This window comes from Poecilia reticulata, chromosome 6, assembly GCF_904066995.2.
Source record: "Poecilia reticulata chromosome 6, P_reticulata-male-v2, whole genome shotgun sequence".
In the NCBI taxonomy this organism is placed as follows: domain Eukaryota; kingdom Metazoa; phylum Chordata; class Actinopteri; order Cyprinodontiformes; family Poeciliidae; genus Poecilia; species Poecilia reticulata.
Genome location: NC_088835.1, coordinates 7303202 through 7318688, shown reverse-complemented (window position 1 = coordinate 7318688; position 15487 = coordinate 7303202). Strand labels below are relative to the sequence as shown.

Genomic DNA, 15487 nt, shown 5'->3' with positions numbered 1-15487 from the left:
TAGTCATTATTACCTAATAATAATAATAATTATTATAATAAGATAGTATCTCAACTCTCACCTTTAACAAATCCTGTTGTATTTCTTAAAAACATGGGTTTTATTTTATCCAGATAGTTTCTAAAAATTGTTTTTTTTAATGTTTATTCTACTACAAATTTCTGGTTGGGCGTGACCGAGGAGCTCGGTACTCTGATTGGTTACATTACTGTTTGCTGTTTTGTAATTGGTCAACCCTGGGTTGGTTGTGCAGTGTGAGAAGGGGCCCGTGTTGATTTCAGGAGTCATCATGGCGCTCAATGCGACAATTAAAGGTAAAACGAGTCTTTTACGAACCTTCTACGGACAACTATGAGTGGCTACAGCGTGTAAACTAACCGAATAAAACCGTTCTGAAACGGACTCTTCGCTCGTAGGAGAACTTCGGCCTGTTTCACGTGAACGTTATATAAATGGCCCTGACAGAAAAGCTAGCATGTAGCTAACGCGATAACACAGATATGACAGCTAGTATGGTAAAAAAGAAAATGCTAAAGGCGAAACCCGTTGGTGTCTTTCTTGATGCCATTGCCACGACTTTCACCTAAATGTCTCCTGCTTGTGTTTTGTTTTATAACTAAGCTGGTTCTTGTTATCTCTAGAAGAGGTTATAAGCCGGTAGTTCGATAAGTGCTCTGCGCAAGTGTGCTTTACGATAAGAGGCTATGTTAGCAGCTCGCACCTAGGCTAGCTCTGCACCTCTCTTCCTCACCTTGTCATTATGAAAACATGCTAAGATGTTTTATTGAAAACCTGGGACACAACACTTTTAGCTTGACGGTTTACAGTCATTACATAATTTATGAAGAGACTGGGTTTAGTGTTATAATATTTGCTTAGAAAAAAAATCGGCCTTTCAGACCAGAGCCAGTGAAAAAGTCCCAATTTTTTCTATATTTAACATCAAGCAAAAGGTTTATAAAAAAGTCCCTGCTTTATCAATGTTTGTATCTCATATACATTATTACTTAATTCTTAATTTTACTGCTTTACAGTATTACCTATTATAACACTATTAACGCGCAAACTAATACATAATTACACACCTGTACACATATTGTAGTGCTGCTACCTAAATATGGTTATACAGTTTTTGTTTTCACTCTATTACCGTAGCATCTGTATTTATGTCTATGTTGGTAATAGCACATACGATACAACAGTGAATGGTTATATGCAGAATATTTATATTGTTTCTATGTCGTAAATATGTAGAGTCCATACCTGGCTTCACTGTGTGGCATTCAGGGTTCCTACAAAGAAAACATAGGAAATTTGATTTATATATTTTCTGAAGATCTGAAGTTCCAAACTTGACCTCATATACAACTGTCTAAATATTATCCAACCATATCCTCATACTGACAGGAATATGAATGATTTCTTTTAAATTCTTTACCATTGTAGAAATATCTGCCATACAAATATAGTTAAGTCTTGTTAAAATACCTCAATGTTAAATCAAATTTAGTCTGAAAAGTATGTGATTTTGTCATGGAAACTGAGTAGGAAACTCTTTAACTTTGTTTTTCTTTTTCACTCTTGCATCTATTGAAGCGTGAGACTAATCTGGTTCAACTGTGTTTATTCTTTTTCTTGTTGCTGCTGTGTATCCAGTATCCATCAATTGGTTTTATCTGTGACGGCCTCTTTTTGCATAGTCGTTTTATAGCCGGTGAACATACCTGCAAGGCAGTATTTTGTAAAAATCCACAATACTGTATGTGTGACAGGAAATTTGAATGTTAAATCAGGCTGTCGCATAGGGAGAAACTAAACATAAAAAGCTGGAGATTGTTTGTGAACTATTGTTGAGAATAATAATTTTCTCAGGTGACGGTAGGGTCTCTTTTAACTAGCAGAATAGAAGAAGTATTCTCTTCTATTCTCTAATAGTAATTATGTTTCATTTAATGGAGGAAATTAAGCTTTTTTGTTTTTACAGCTCTTTTCTAATCTTACGTCTGAGATTTTTAAAGTTAGTTACAGTAATTTTGAGTAAACTGTAGTTTAAAATATGATCTAACAAAAGAAACAAATATTACTATGTCTGCTAAACTTGTTCTATATTGATTATTGCACATCTAATAATGTAAGCCATACCATGTATGATTAGTGGTGGTATCTGCTCCGGTAGCCAGCAGTCAGCTGCTCGACTGACATTGCTCTCCAACTGTGGTTTTTATGACAGATCAATAAGGCCAGACTAAAACTTTTTAAAAAAAATATAAGAATAAAGCCATAATATTACGAGAATAAAGTCATAGTATTATGCGAATGAAGTCACAATGTTAAACACGTTGTAAAGTTCTTCTGCTGACGATAATTTGATACTGACGTCTTAAAATATGACATGTAGCTCCACAGAAATTTAAACATTCTCCATTTTAACTCAGTAATTGTTTGCATGGGAGTTGTCATAACATTAATACTTGAATCCACTGATATTATGGCTTTATTCTGAATATTATACTTTTTTTCTCATAACACCTTTTTTTCTCGTATTATTATGACTTTATTCTTCTCTTCTTGTACAATTAATTTTTTACTTTTTTGCAGTAATGCAACTCCTTCATAAGTTTTAAAACATTGTTGCTCTAATCGGACTGGTGAATATAAAGTCCAGTTTAATTTCTAGCCTGTAAACCTTAAAACCTCTGCCTCACTTGATACAGTAAACCAGCCTTTACCTGTGTCAATACGTCATGCTGCAACGCCACTATATTGTTGAGTCTGTTTTCAGGAAATGCTGCCGAGATAAGGAATCCCCCCAGTGTGTCCGTCCCTCCTGCTCATTATCTGCTTTGCAGGAATGTGGCTCCTGTCTGTTTACATTTCTGAACAATAACATGAAAACCTTCGTACGTGCTTCTGTGTTTGAGTCAGTAAGCTTTTAAAATCTTAAACACCACAAAGCAGGCAGTGGTGTTGCTGTGTTGCTTCTTGACGAAAGGTCTCATCCGTGTATTGTGTGATCTGACAATAGATGTGGTAAAGTTGAGGAAGATGGGAGCTGGACTTACAGTTTGATGCTCTGAATGCTGTAGATGGTTGGTCTTAAAGGGGCGGTATTAGCTTTACATCATGTTATAATGTTACATGATGTCAGCATCAAAAACATATCTGGACCTTTGCTTTGATTCTTTCATTGAAGTTTGAGAAATCCTTTAATCTCCATGGCAACGATTCAGTTGTGCAAACTGCCTGGTGGGATCTCGCTCTGCCTTCGAGACGCAGCTTCACCTCAGAACTGCAGTTCCCATGCTTCTGCCTCACAGAGCAGCCCTCTCCACAACTCCCCCACTGAGCTCCTTCAGACTAGCCAGCAGCAGTTAGCAAACACCTGGTGGAACACCTGAGCTCATTATAGGAGCTTCTTCTCAGTGTAACACTGGTGAAAATGTTGTTGAAGGTTTAATAGAGGAGCCATGTTGTGATGACTTCCTGAAGGCGGAGTTTCAGAAAGAGCAGGAGTTTTACAGATACAGGGGTCCAATTTCAAGGCGTTACATAAATTAATAACAGGGTTTCCCCCAGAAAACCTGCTAAGTCCGGTGTTGAAGACCTTGGGACAGTCCACCAGTGGCACACATGTTTTATGTTAAAAAATTAAGTTACAAAAATTCAGAGGTGCATGAGCAGGTGACGGCAGTCCAACAAGTCAACTATAAACCATCTTATCCTGTCTTTACTGTCGATGTTATTGGTGTATAAAAAAATTATTTAAAATAAACAAATGTCGCTTAGCCTGGTGGGAGAGCAAGTAAAGCCTGGTGGCCTGCCAGGCTTATAATACACTAGGGAAAGCCCTGAATAAAATTCCTTTTAATTCATAGTTGGTATATATAGCATCTTTATAACAACCGAAGGTAACTTTGTTTCTTGACTATGCCATAAAATGGCACTAGGTGTCTGGAAAACATATTACTACACCTTTAAATTAATCAAAGATGGGCTCAAACAAATTAATCACAGGTCTCAAATTTTGTCGTGGCAGAACTGTTTATTCTTATATATTCTATGCAGCATTTTTTTCACGGGACTTTACTGTCAGGCAGAAGTTTGAGTCGCGTGGAGACATCTTCATACACTGTGACCTGTGAGGTAACAAGCTGCTAATAGCTAGCTTGTGTCTTTTATTTGTAAGTGTAAATTTATCACCAGTTGACTGGGCAACATACGTCTTTGCAACATGATATCACAACCATCTGCAGTAACTCTGAAGAATCTGAATTGATGAGTTACAACGACATTTCATTCCCCTTTGGGATCAATAATTATTTTTGAATTTCAACCTGTACGATGCCAGACGCATTCTGTGCAAAAAAACTTTGGAAAAACAATCACTTTCTTTTATACATTTCTGTACAGGCCTTAAGTTTTATTCATAATGGTCTTAAAATGTCCTAAATTTGAGATGGTGAAACCTGCAGGAACACTGTTATTGCTGTCATATAATTCTTTGTTTAAAAAAAGAATTTAAAAGAGTTTCAGTGATATTTTTTAATGACTAGAAGACATTAAATGTTCTTTTTGGTCTAAGCATTAACTTCTCCTCCTCAGAGCACCCGTACGCCCATCTGATCGACACGTTACCAGATGGCATCAAATTCTACAACCCACGTAAATTAGGCGACCCGAGATACGGTGAGTTCACAGCCGCGCCATGTCTGTCGTAACATCGGCCGTACCCCTTGGTGAGTCAACTCTTTATTTTGTGACACGCAGACAAACTGCCGCTGTCTGTCCGGATCTTGCTGGAGGCGGCGATTCGCAACTGCGACGGTTTCTACACGAAAGACGAGGATGTGCAGAACATCTTGGACTGGCAGCAGCAGCAGGAAAAAGCAGAGGTGCCGTTCTCCCCGGCACGGGTCCTTCTCCAGGACTTCACGTGAGTTTACTCACTTTTTTATTCCTCAGCTGTGAAGAAAGCGATTGTTGGGAACAATGTTGTTGTTGTTGTTGTGTATCAGTGGTATTCCTGCTATGGTGGACCTGGCAGCTATGAGAGACGCTGTGGCCAAACACGGCGTCGACCCCGACCTAGTCAACCCTAAATGCCCCACGGATCTCATCGTAGACCACTCGCTACAAATCGATTACAGCAAATGGTTTGTTGATTAACTGAAAAGAAATCCCACCTTTGTTTGCTTACGTCAGTCTTTATTTCCTTTTAACCATCGATCCTTGTCATACCAGCGCCATACAGAACGCTCCCAACCCGGGTGGAGGCGACAGCTCCAACCAGAGTCAGCCTCCTCCTCCTCGGTCCACAGCGGTCCGGCCTCCGTCCAGAGGCGGCTCCCACTGCGGGGGCCAGCGGGGCTCCTGCAGCAAGGCCGCCTGCAGCGACCCCCCTGCCTCGTCGGGCCGTCCTACTTCTGTCCAGCAGATCGAAAACACTCCCCTGCTCTGCCCCTTCCACCTGCAGCCCGTTTCTGAGTACGTCTTCATCAGTCAGAGGGTTTGACAGGTTCAGTCTGTGTAACACTGGGACTAGATTCAAAGAGCTCGCAGAAGTACTCATGACGTTTGAACTAGGGCTGAAATGATTCATTTGATTAATTGCGATTGATTATTGAAATAGTCGTCAAGAAATTTAGTAAAACAAAGGCCAATTGCTGAAAGAACAACTCAGCTCTGCTCTGTTGAGGTTACATCCAAAACACTGTGTGTGTGTGCGTCCGTGTGTGTGTGTGTGTGTGTGTGTCAGAAAAAAACACTTGTTCATTACCCTAAACACACCACCCACTGTAAAATACTTGCAAAATTGCAGCAACAGTGAAAATATGAGAGCGAGATTATCCTAAATTAGGCATTAGAGAGGATTCCTGTTATTCATTCTGATGTGGGAAAGTTCAAAGGTCGTGCACATGTTAAGCATACTGGCAAGGTGATGTAGATGTTATTGTTTTGCTCAGTGTTTTCCGTTTTTGAGCTCACTGTGGATTTTACTTAATCTTTTCTGCAGAGTGGAAACGGCTTTGAAGAACCAGGAAATGGAACTGCAGCGGAACAAAGAGAGGCTTCATTTTTTTAAGGTACCAAAATATCGCCTGTGTTTGAATTTTCCCGTAGAGAAGATAAAATGAATGTTCATTTGGACGAGACACTTCGTTGAGCACCCACGTTTCTCCTCATCTGCCCGACAGTGGTGTTCGAAGGTTTTTAAAAATGTGAACGTGGTTCCTCCGGATGTCGGCGCCGTCCACCAGGTGAACCTGGAGTATCTGTCCAGGGTGGTGCAGGTCAGCGACGGCCTGATCTACCCCGACAGCGTGGTGGGCACCGACTCCCACACCACCATGATCAACGGCCTGGGAATCCTGGGATGGGGTACGGCCTCTTCTCACCGACGTTTCTCAGCTTTTCGTTTAGACTGCATCATCAGTAACTGGCTTCACGATTTCCTTCAGGCGTCGGAGGAATCGAGTCTGAAGCGGTGATGCTGGGCCAACCGGTGTCGCTGACCCTACCTCAGGTGGTGGGCTGCAAACTGGTGGGCTCCATCAACCCGCTGGCCACCTCCATCGACATCGTCCTCGGCATCACAAAGGTTCCTTTTTAGGATTGTTCAACCAGAGAAGCTTTAATTGTTCCAGATAACAATGCTCTGAGCTTCAGGTTTGCCTCTCTGGTCTTTTGTTTTCTCAGCACTTGCGTCAGGCGGGAATCTCTGGGAAGTTTGTGGAGTTTTTTGGACCAGGTGTCTCCCAGCTGTCGGCGCCTGACCGGACCACCATCGCCAATATGTGTCCAGAATACAACGCCACTGTCAGCTTCTTCCCCGTCGACCACGTAACACTCAAGCACTTTAAAAAGACAAGTGAGTAAAATAAGGAGCAATTAAAGTGGACATATCAGGTTTTTAATGTTGTCCTTTTCACATTTAAATCATTCAGTTGTGGTTTATTTAAATAGGAACTGCAATGCGTGCTGAGGTGCGTTTGACAGCAACTTGTTTTGGTACCGTCTCTTTAAATGCAAATGAGGCACTTCACGCCCCGCCTCCCTCCAGGTCACAGTGTTACACTTTATCCCGTTCGGCTATTTTTGTAGCTTAACAGCAGAAATCCATTTATCTACTGCCGCAGAAACGTTTTATTCTAAAATGAATTAAAAGACGTCAACGATATTTTAACACAAACTACAAGTCGCACACAACAAAATGTATTTGAGCTAAAAGTGTGGATTTTGTGTAAAATGTCCCATTTTTTTCTGTAATGTATTTTAATTCATCCTTCCAGATTTCACTGACGAAAAGCTTGAATTACTGGAGTCCTACATGAAGGCTGTAAATCTTTTCCGAAGCTATGAAGAATCCTCAGAAGATCCTCAGTTCTCAGAGGTAATTTCACATCAGATTAAAAAATAAGGGAAAAGGAGCAGTCAGCCTGTGTGACACTTTATTTCTTCTGTTCTGTGAGCAGCTAAAGACTTTAGCAAAGGCCTGTTGAGGGTGTGTGTATCACCATAAAATAGTGAAAATTGGAATTAAAAGTGCATTTGCTTAATGGAAAGTCGCCAATTTTGAAAAAAACTCAACTTTTTTGATAAAAAGCTTTGGCGCTGGGATGAGGTGGTTTGTCAGTCATATCAAAATTAGTGTATTTCACAGAACTGCAAAGAAAACGCTTCTGTCACGTGACACGAGTCACATGATCAGCAGCCGTATGTCACTACTGATGGAAAAGATGAAGAAGACGACAGGAAGTAGTAGGGGGAGGACGGCGCGGCGTTTAACTATGAACAAACGTATTCATGTGACATTTTAATTGTTTCTTAATGAAAACACTGCAGTTGGAGAATTGTATTTTTTCAACGTTAGTAGAATATGGACTAACGTTGAAAAAAACGTGACAAACATTTTGCACACATTTATTTTAGTGACTGCCTGCTACTGCTTAATGCTTGTCATTAAAAATCTTAATTCGACTTAGTGAGAAACATTATGTTGGGTTTTCATTATCTTTAAACTATTTCCTTTAAATTTAATAGAAATTAACTCTTAATATATTACACTGTAATTTTTTAATTGAATTGCTAAAATAAATTAACTTTTAAAATTGTATTCTAATTTAGATGCAGCTGTCTTCCTTTGTGCTCGACTCTCTGTCAACTTAAATGCGTTGTCTGAAACGTTTTAGAAGTCGTATCAATGAGCTCCACTGAAGCTAGCGATGTTTGTGCAGGTGATCGAGATCAACCTGAGCTCCATGGTTCCCCACGTAAGCGGACCCAAAAGACCCCAAGACAGAGTGGCTGTCAGCAGCATGAAGGACGACTTCCAGAGCTGCCTCAACGAGAAGGTGACCTGGACGGGTGTACTTATTGATGCCTCCTGTTGCTAGGCAGCGGAGCTTCCCAGTAACTTCTCCTCTTGTCCCAGGTGGGATTTAAAGGCTTCCACATCTCCAAGGAGAAGCAGGACGTCCGTATCCCCTTCCTGCACGGCGGTCAGGAGTATCAGCTGGCCCACGGCTCCGTGGTCATCGCCGCCGTCATCAGCTGCACCAATAACTGCAACCCATCTGTCATGCTCACCGCAGGTATGCCAAAGTTTAAATTCAGACGTGAACTGTTTAGTCTTCTCAGCAAAGCTTAGCTCAGCTTCAAGGCGATGGGAGCTGGAGACAACACAGATAGCGTGAGAACACTTTTCATCAAGGTCGCAGTTCGGCTTCGCTCACTCTGTTCCTTGCCGTCGACAGGCCTGATGGCCAAGAAGGCCGTGGAAGCTGGGCTCGTCGTCAAGCCCTACATTAGGACCAGCCTGGCTCCTGGAAGTGGGATGGTCACCCACTACCTCAACGCCAGTGGAGTCCTGCCTTACTTCAACCAGCTGGGGTGAGAAGCTTTTATGCCCTGACAGCACAGGAAATGACATCAACAGGTTTCAGTTACATATTTACACTTTACATGTCAGAGAGAAGGTTTTAGCCTCGATCTGGTTAAATAAAACTCATGCAAAGCCGCTAATATTCAATCACCTAAACATATTTTATAATAATATACTGCAGGGAATTTGTTGTAACTTTTATAACCATTTTATTTTTATGTTTTAAAATAAGAAAACAAAGATAAAACCTTTTTTTTAAAGGATGGATCTATTTTCTTCTATGGGATGTCAAGTTTATTTGTTTAGCTCACTTCAGTAACAGAGAAGTTTAAAGTGCTTTAAACCATAAAAACATCATCCAGTCAAATACCATCATTAAAATCATCAAATACACATCGAATATATTGATTAACATTAAAGTTACTATGAATCAAAGTTGCATAAATAATGGCTGTGATCATGTGACAGGTTCGAGGTCATAGGTTACGGCTGCGCCACCTGCGTGGGGAACATGGCGCCGCTACCAGAAGCCGTTGTCGACGCCATCAAAAAGGTAACTCCCCCCGCCGCCGCTACCACGCCGCTACCTCTCCGTCTGCCCTCACTCAGACTCTACGCCACTGTCCATCGTTTCAGGGGGACCTGGTGGCCTGCGGTGTGTTGTCTGGCAACAGGCACTTCGAAGGCCGCCTGTGTGACTGCGTGCGCGCCAACTACCTGGCCTCCCCTCCCCTGGTGGTGGCGTACGCCATTGCAGGCACGGTGGGAATCGACTTTGAGAAAGAGCCTCTAGGTGAGACGAGCGCCACCCGCAGCTCCATTAAGCTGTTTCTGTAGAAGCTGGAGATCAGCTGGGGATTTTGAGGAATTTGGTCGGATTACAGTCATTGAGCAGGAAGGGATTCAGCTTCTTGTTTAGTCACCTCTCAACCGCCGACGAAGTAAAAAAAAAAAAAAAAATTTATCTTTTGCAATCTGGTTGTATTTTAATGTAAACGTTTAATTTGCTCTGCATAGATGCTTTGGAAAAGTTCTGGAATTATTTAGTCATTTTTAGAAGTATTTCTTTACTTGTGCTTTTTTTTTTTTTTTTTTTACACAGATGAGACTAAAATTAAGCATTTTACACTAAAGGCAGGAAATAGATTGTAGAGCACGGCATTCTGGATAAATACAACCCAAACAAATGCATGTGTCTCGCGCTAGCAGGAGACATGTCTTGTGGACTTTAGCCAAAGACAAAAGAGAAATCCTACAACAGCTAAAATCTGACGCTTCTCCATTTTTCTTTGCATTTTGCAAAGAAGTTTGCACTCGCGTCTTCTTCTGAGGTTTTTGTGTTGTTTCCTTAAGTGTTTCTTGGTGCAGCGCCACCACAGGCGAGGGGGCTGGACAGGTTTGTCAATTAGTTTGGTTTGTTTGACACGGTGCCGTGTGAAAAGGAACCGCTGAAAACGTAACAAATGTTGCAATTTTCATCCCCAATCAAACCAAGAAAGCATTTGGTCGGCTCAGTATTTAAAGTGTTGCAGAAAAGCTTCAACCACCAGATCCTCGTCTCTCTCTGGTGCATCTTGGGAGCATGTGAAGTTGTTCCAGAAATGTTTGGATCTCTTGTTACTTTCCATCCAATCTGATTGAATCTGAACAATTTAGCAAAGAAAAAAATGACCTAAAAAAGTGTCAAAATGTGAAAAAGGATATGATTTTTTTCTTTTTCTTCATTTCTTGTGTTCCCTTTGCTTTCCCTCGGAAAGCTCTTGCAAATAGATCTTGATTTTCAGCTTATGTTTCAAATTGAACAGGCTGGACTTCGGACGGTAAGGAAGTGTATCTTCGTGACATTTGGCCGTCCAGAGAGGAGGTCCAGCAGACCGAGGAGGACACGGTCATCTCCGCCATCTTTAAGGACCTCAGGAGGAGGATGGAGGTCAGAACCCGTTCTGTTGTTGTTGAATAAATCCTGCTGCGCATGCAAACCGTGACACTTTTGCTCTCCTTCAGAAAGGGAATACGTTTTGGAACAAGATTGAATGTCCAGACTCGTTGGTTTTCCCCTGGGATCACAAGTCCACGTACATCCGCTCGCCGCCGTTCTTCAGCAAACTCGTAAGTCCCTCCATCAGAGCCGGCGCTTCTTTCTGCATCGCAGCAACCGTCACCTTCTCACCTCTTCTCTTTTATCGTTTTTTTTTTCATCCCAGAGTAAAGATGTTCCTCCGCCCCAGTCGATAGAAAACGCTCACGCCTTACTGTTCCTCGGAGACAAAGTGACCACGGATCACATCTCACCAGCCGGCAGCATCTCCAGAGTCAGCGCCGCCGCCAAGTACCTGCAGAGCAAACGGTCGGTGTCGGACCGCCAGCTGATGGGCTGGTTTCTCTGGGTGATAAATGGTCCCAGAAGTAGTTTTGAGAGCATTTTTTATGTAATGGTAGAAGATGAATAAACTTTAAATTCTTATAAACATTTAACATTTTAATTATCCAAAACAAATAAACAAAACACTAGAAAACAACAAATAAAAAGAATTAAAAATTGCTTTTCAATAAACAATGATCTTTAAGCTTATACAGGAAAAGCAGGCAAAAGTGTCTGGTAGTGCGTAGTTCACACTTAGCATCAAATGTTAGCAGCGTGTCATTGATTCATTGCTAATTGTAACAGGCAGCTTTTCATTCACCAAGTTGCTTCAAATGAACTGAACTCTCACGTTGTGTCTCCTCGGCTCCAGGCTGACGCCGCGGGAGTTTAACTCGTACGGCGCTCGCCGAGGGAACGACGCGGTGATGACGAGAGGAACCTTCGCCAGCATCAAGCTCCACAATCGGTTCATCGGCAAGCCAGGCCCAAAGACTCTGCACATTCCCTCCGGCCAGACTGTGAGTGGAAACCTAACCAGTCTAGTCCATGTAAATGTTGAGTGCTGGTTGATTCAGCCTGAGTCCAGTTTCAATGGTTCTCTGTGCTGTGGGTGTGTGTGTGTGTGTGTGTGCGTCGGTGTGTGTGTGTGTGCGTGCAGCTGGATGTGTTTGAGGCAGCTGATCGCTATCAGAGAGACGGCACACCCCTCATCATCCTGGCAGGAAAAGACTACGGCTCTGGAAACTCCAGGGACTGGGTGGCTAAGGGACCGTACCTGCTGGTAAATCACACGCACACACAGATGTTTGTGTGGCTATATTTGTGGGGACTTTCCATTGACTTCCATTCATTTCTACAGCCTAAACCCTTATCCATATCCTAACCCTAGCCAAAACTCAATTCACACCTTAGTCTAAAATCTGACCCCTGACCCAAAAACAGTGTTTCTCCTTGTGGGGACCAGGCTTTTGTCCCCACAAGGAGCAGTGGGTCCCACAACGTAGTGTCAGGAAAATGGTCCCCACAAGGTATTACAAACAAACGCACACACACTTATAGTCATACTTTAACATTACGCACCATGAATGTTGATTGTATATTATTGAAATTACATCAAAATAATTTGTGAACATTCATTTTCTAGTTTCTACACAGAGGCTTAATTGGATTTAGGTGGATTTAATCCATCTCAGAGTTAGAATGGGCCTTTAACTGGGCCACTCTAAACAAATGATTGTTTTTTTTTTTTTATAGGGCGTCCGCGCCGTCATCGCCGAGAGCTTCGAGAAGCTCCACAAGAGCCAGCTGGTGGGGATGGGCATAATGCCGCTGCAGTTTGTGGCGGGGCAAAACGCCGAAACACTGGAGCTGAGTGGGAAGGAGCGCTTCAGCGTGGCGCTGCCGGAGAGCCTGCGGCCGCGGCAGCAGCTCACCGTCAGGGTAAGGCATCTGAGCCGCATCTGCGTCTCTGGGAATCTCCACACAGTTCATTGATTTCCTTTTGTGTTTTTTTCCCTCCAGACCAGCAAAGGGACGTCATTCAGCGTCAGGGCGCTGTTCGACTCCGAGGTGGATGTTATCTTTTTCCAACACGGGGGGCTTCTGAGGTACGTCGCTCGGACTGTGGTGGAAAATGGACCGGCCGCCGCCGCCACCGGCGAACAGCAGCCGACTTCAATCTGAATCCTTTGCCGGTTCTCGGTCTCGTCCGCTTCTACGTCCTCAGACTTTTGGAACGTCCGTTTTTTTTGTTTGTTCGGTTTTTTTTTTTTTTTTTAAACCTGTAGCGTGAGCGTCTTAAGTTAATACACAAAAGTCAGCATTTCTGCTCACAAGTATAAACCCAAGAAGAAGAAGAAACGGTGGCGTTCACCGTGTGTGGAGACTGTACTGCCTGTAAACGTGGTCGTCTTGTGTTTCGTTGCTGGAGAACTCTGGAGGTTTTTTATTTGACTGTTCTGTAGCCAACACCGCTTTGGAAAGCTAAGATGGAGCACTTCATCACAACCTGATTTTTTTACCCCAATATCACAATTCTGCATGTTTTTTCCCCCCGTTGGAGCAGAATCGTCTCTTGTGCTGGTGATGTTTCTTTAATTGGGTATTTTCCAGAAAATAACAGTTTTGTGATTAAATCAATTGTGTGTTAATGCTCGTCACCCGTACGATGCCAGTCAGAAGTTTGGCTTTTTATTTTCATGGTGCGTCAACAATACAACATACAACCAGCGATTTTATTTTTCAAAACAGTAATTCACTGTTTTTTCTACCGTCCAGTTGGTCAAACGTGTACATGCACGCTAAAATATATCTACATACACCCACTAATATTTTGTCAGATGTCCTTTCGCAAAGTTTTTTTCAGTTGTAGTCTGGCAGTTATTCTGACTGCATCGTCTTTCCAGAAATGCTGATAAATTTGAAGCATAACCCACAAATGTTCAACAGGGTGGGCATCCGGTCCAATCAGTATTGCTAACGTACTTTGACCAATCCAGAACCAGTTCTGATGTGAGCGTGTTGTTGTCGCAGAACTTTATCTTCAACTTTCATCCATTTGACCCAAACTGTTATCAACTCTGCGCAGATCAGAGAAACTCTTTATGGTCAGATTGGTCTCTTTGGTCTTAATGACAAGACATATGTATGGTAGTGGAGGCATCATGCTGTGGAAATGGTGCATTGTATACTGGTGGTGGTGGGGAGGGGGGGGGGTGGAAATTTGAATTCAATTTAAATATCTTTGCCCTGCAAAAACATACAAGCTCTCAGTACACTTGAGATTAGACTAAATTAAATTTAAAGTTATTATTCAGCAAAATATGAGCTAAATAAGTAAATAACTCTTTGTTAATTTTAAATAGTACTAGTTTCACTATTTGTTTCACTTGCAGTAAGAAATTTTACCCATGTCCTAAGTGGAACTATTGCTTTTTTAAAATTCAGTATTAAGAAATTATTTACTTAAAACAAGCTCCTATTTCTTGCTGAAAAGTTCCTTGTAATTTAGTTTTGTCTTATTTCAGGCGTACTAAGATATTTGCACTAGAAACTGGACCAAAAAATGTTTTGTGTTTTAATGCAGGGGTGTCCTAAGTGTGGCTCGGGGGCCATTTGTGGGGGTTGTAATGATTTTGATCAATCCCTGACCGCAAGTAAAAGCAACAATGGTAGAAATGAATTAATAAAAGATCATCCTGACGTCCATGTCCATAAACCTGATCAGGAGCTAGCTGATCTGATCTGCTCACTCCGCCGCCACAGCTACCAGTCTCACCAAAAATTCCCAATCATCATCAAATCTCCCAAATCCCACACTATTCATTAAAAGTCTTGCTTTAAGAACATTTTCCTCGCCATAATGACTGATTTGGCTCCGGGTGTAATTACAGCTTTTTGTCTCCTTTCTGCGTCCTTCGTGACGTAGAATGACCTCATTCGGTAAACATCACTTTAACTTCTTTGTCAAAGGGGGGTTTTTTAATGGAAAAACATTTTTTCAGCACTGATTTAAGGATTTAAAGGTGTTTGAGATAAAAACCCGCCAAATGTTGCGTGACGCTCTGGACCGGCACGTCACAGTTAATGCCGCCGTTTGTGTTGCTGATTATTTCCACAGTGGTGCGTCATCGTGTGATTTCATGAGCAGTCTGAAACTTGGACATGCTTTCTTTTCATCACCAGCTGCCAGAATGATTTATGTTTTCTTTGTTGTTGTTTTGGTGCCTCGTGAAGACATTTTAAACGCATTTATCTCCCCGTTAAGTATAACGGGAAGTGTAGCTCATCGTCTGTTTTCGGTTTGCCGCCTGGTTCCGAGCGGGTTGCTTAAATCGCAGGATGAAATGTTCCGGGGGCGAGGGGCAGTGAACCGCCTCTCAGCACGTCTTTATGTAAATAATTTTTAATAAATGGCAAAGATGACACGCTTACTTGTCTCTGAGCAGTGCTTCCCCCCTGGTTTGGAGTCTCTTTATGACCTTTTAATTGAGCATTTATTTGGCATGCAACCGTTTTCCTCTTTTTACATCAATTAGAATGACTGAAAGTATTTCTATTTGATAAATGTCAAAATAATAAGTTATTTTATTTCTATTTTTAAATTAAAATATTTACACACATTTCCGCTCTGTTCGTTTGCATTTGCAAACGAATGCTCAGGACTCGTCTCACTCTCAAGACTTTTTGTTTCAGGGTTGATGCACACATTTTGTGGCAAAGCATTCATCTCTTGTAAACAG

The 15487-nt window shown here is 42.0% G+C and overlaps 1 protein-coding gene across 1 annotated transcript; it reads left to right on the top strand.

The window, feature by feature from the left end:
• Positions 1–210: 210 nt before the first annotated feature.
• ireb2 (iron-responsive element binding protein 2) lies at positions 211–15172 on the top strand. The gene is made up of 22 exons (XM_008411198.2): positions 211–314; positions 4603–4686; positions 4768–4933; positions 5016–5153; positions 5242–5484; positions 6014–6083; positions 6195–6378; positions 6459–6598; positions 6697–6868; positions 7290–7390; positions 8235–8351; positions 8432–8591; positions 8754–8889; positions 9350–9434; positions 9518–9674; positions 10687–10811; positions 10886–10990; positions 11086–11228; positions 11617–11764; positions 11905–12027; positions 12501–12686; positions 12768–15172. Exons 1-22 carry the CDS (start codon positions 290–292, stop codon positions 12927–12929), a joined length of 2970 nt encoding a protein of 989 aa, XP_008409420.1. The 5' UTR covers positions 211–289; the 3' UTR covers positions 12930–15172.
• Positions 15173–15487: the final 315 nt, after the last annotated feature.

Excerpts from the sequence above, each read along its gene's own strand:
- ireb2 (XM_008411198.2), top strand. The coding sequence starts at position 290 with ATGGCGCTCAATGCGACAATTAAAG. Across the intron at positions 8,890-9,349 it reads CCTTACTTCAACCAGCTGGG|GTTCGAGGTCATAGGTTACG; the intron begins GTGAGAAGCTTT and ends ATCATGTGACAG. Across the intron at positions 9,675-10,686 it reads CTTTGAGAAAGAGCCTCTAG|GCTGGACTTCGGACGGTAAG; the intron begins GTGAGACGAGCG and ends CAAATTGAACAG.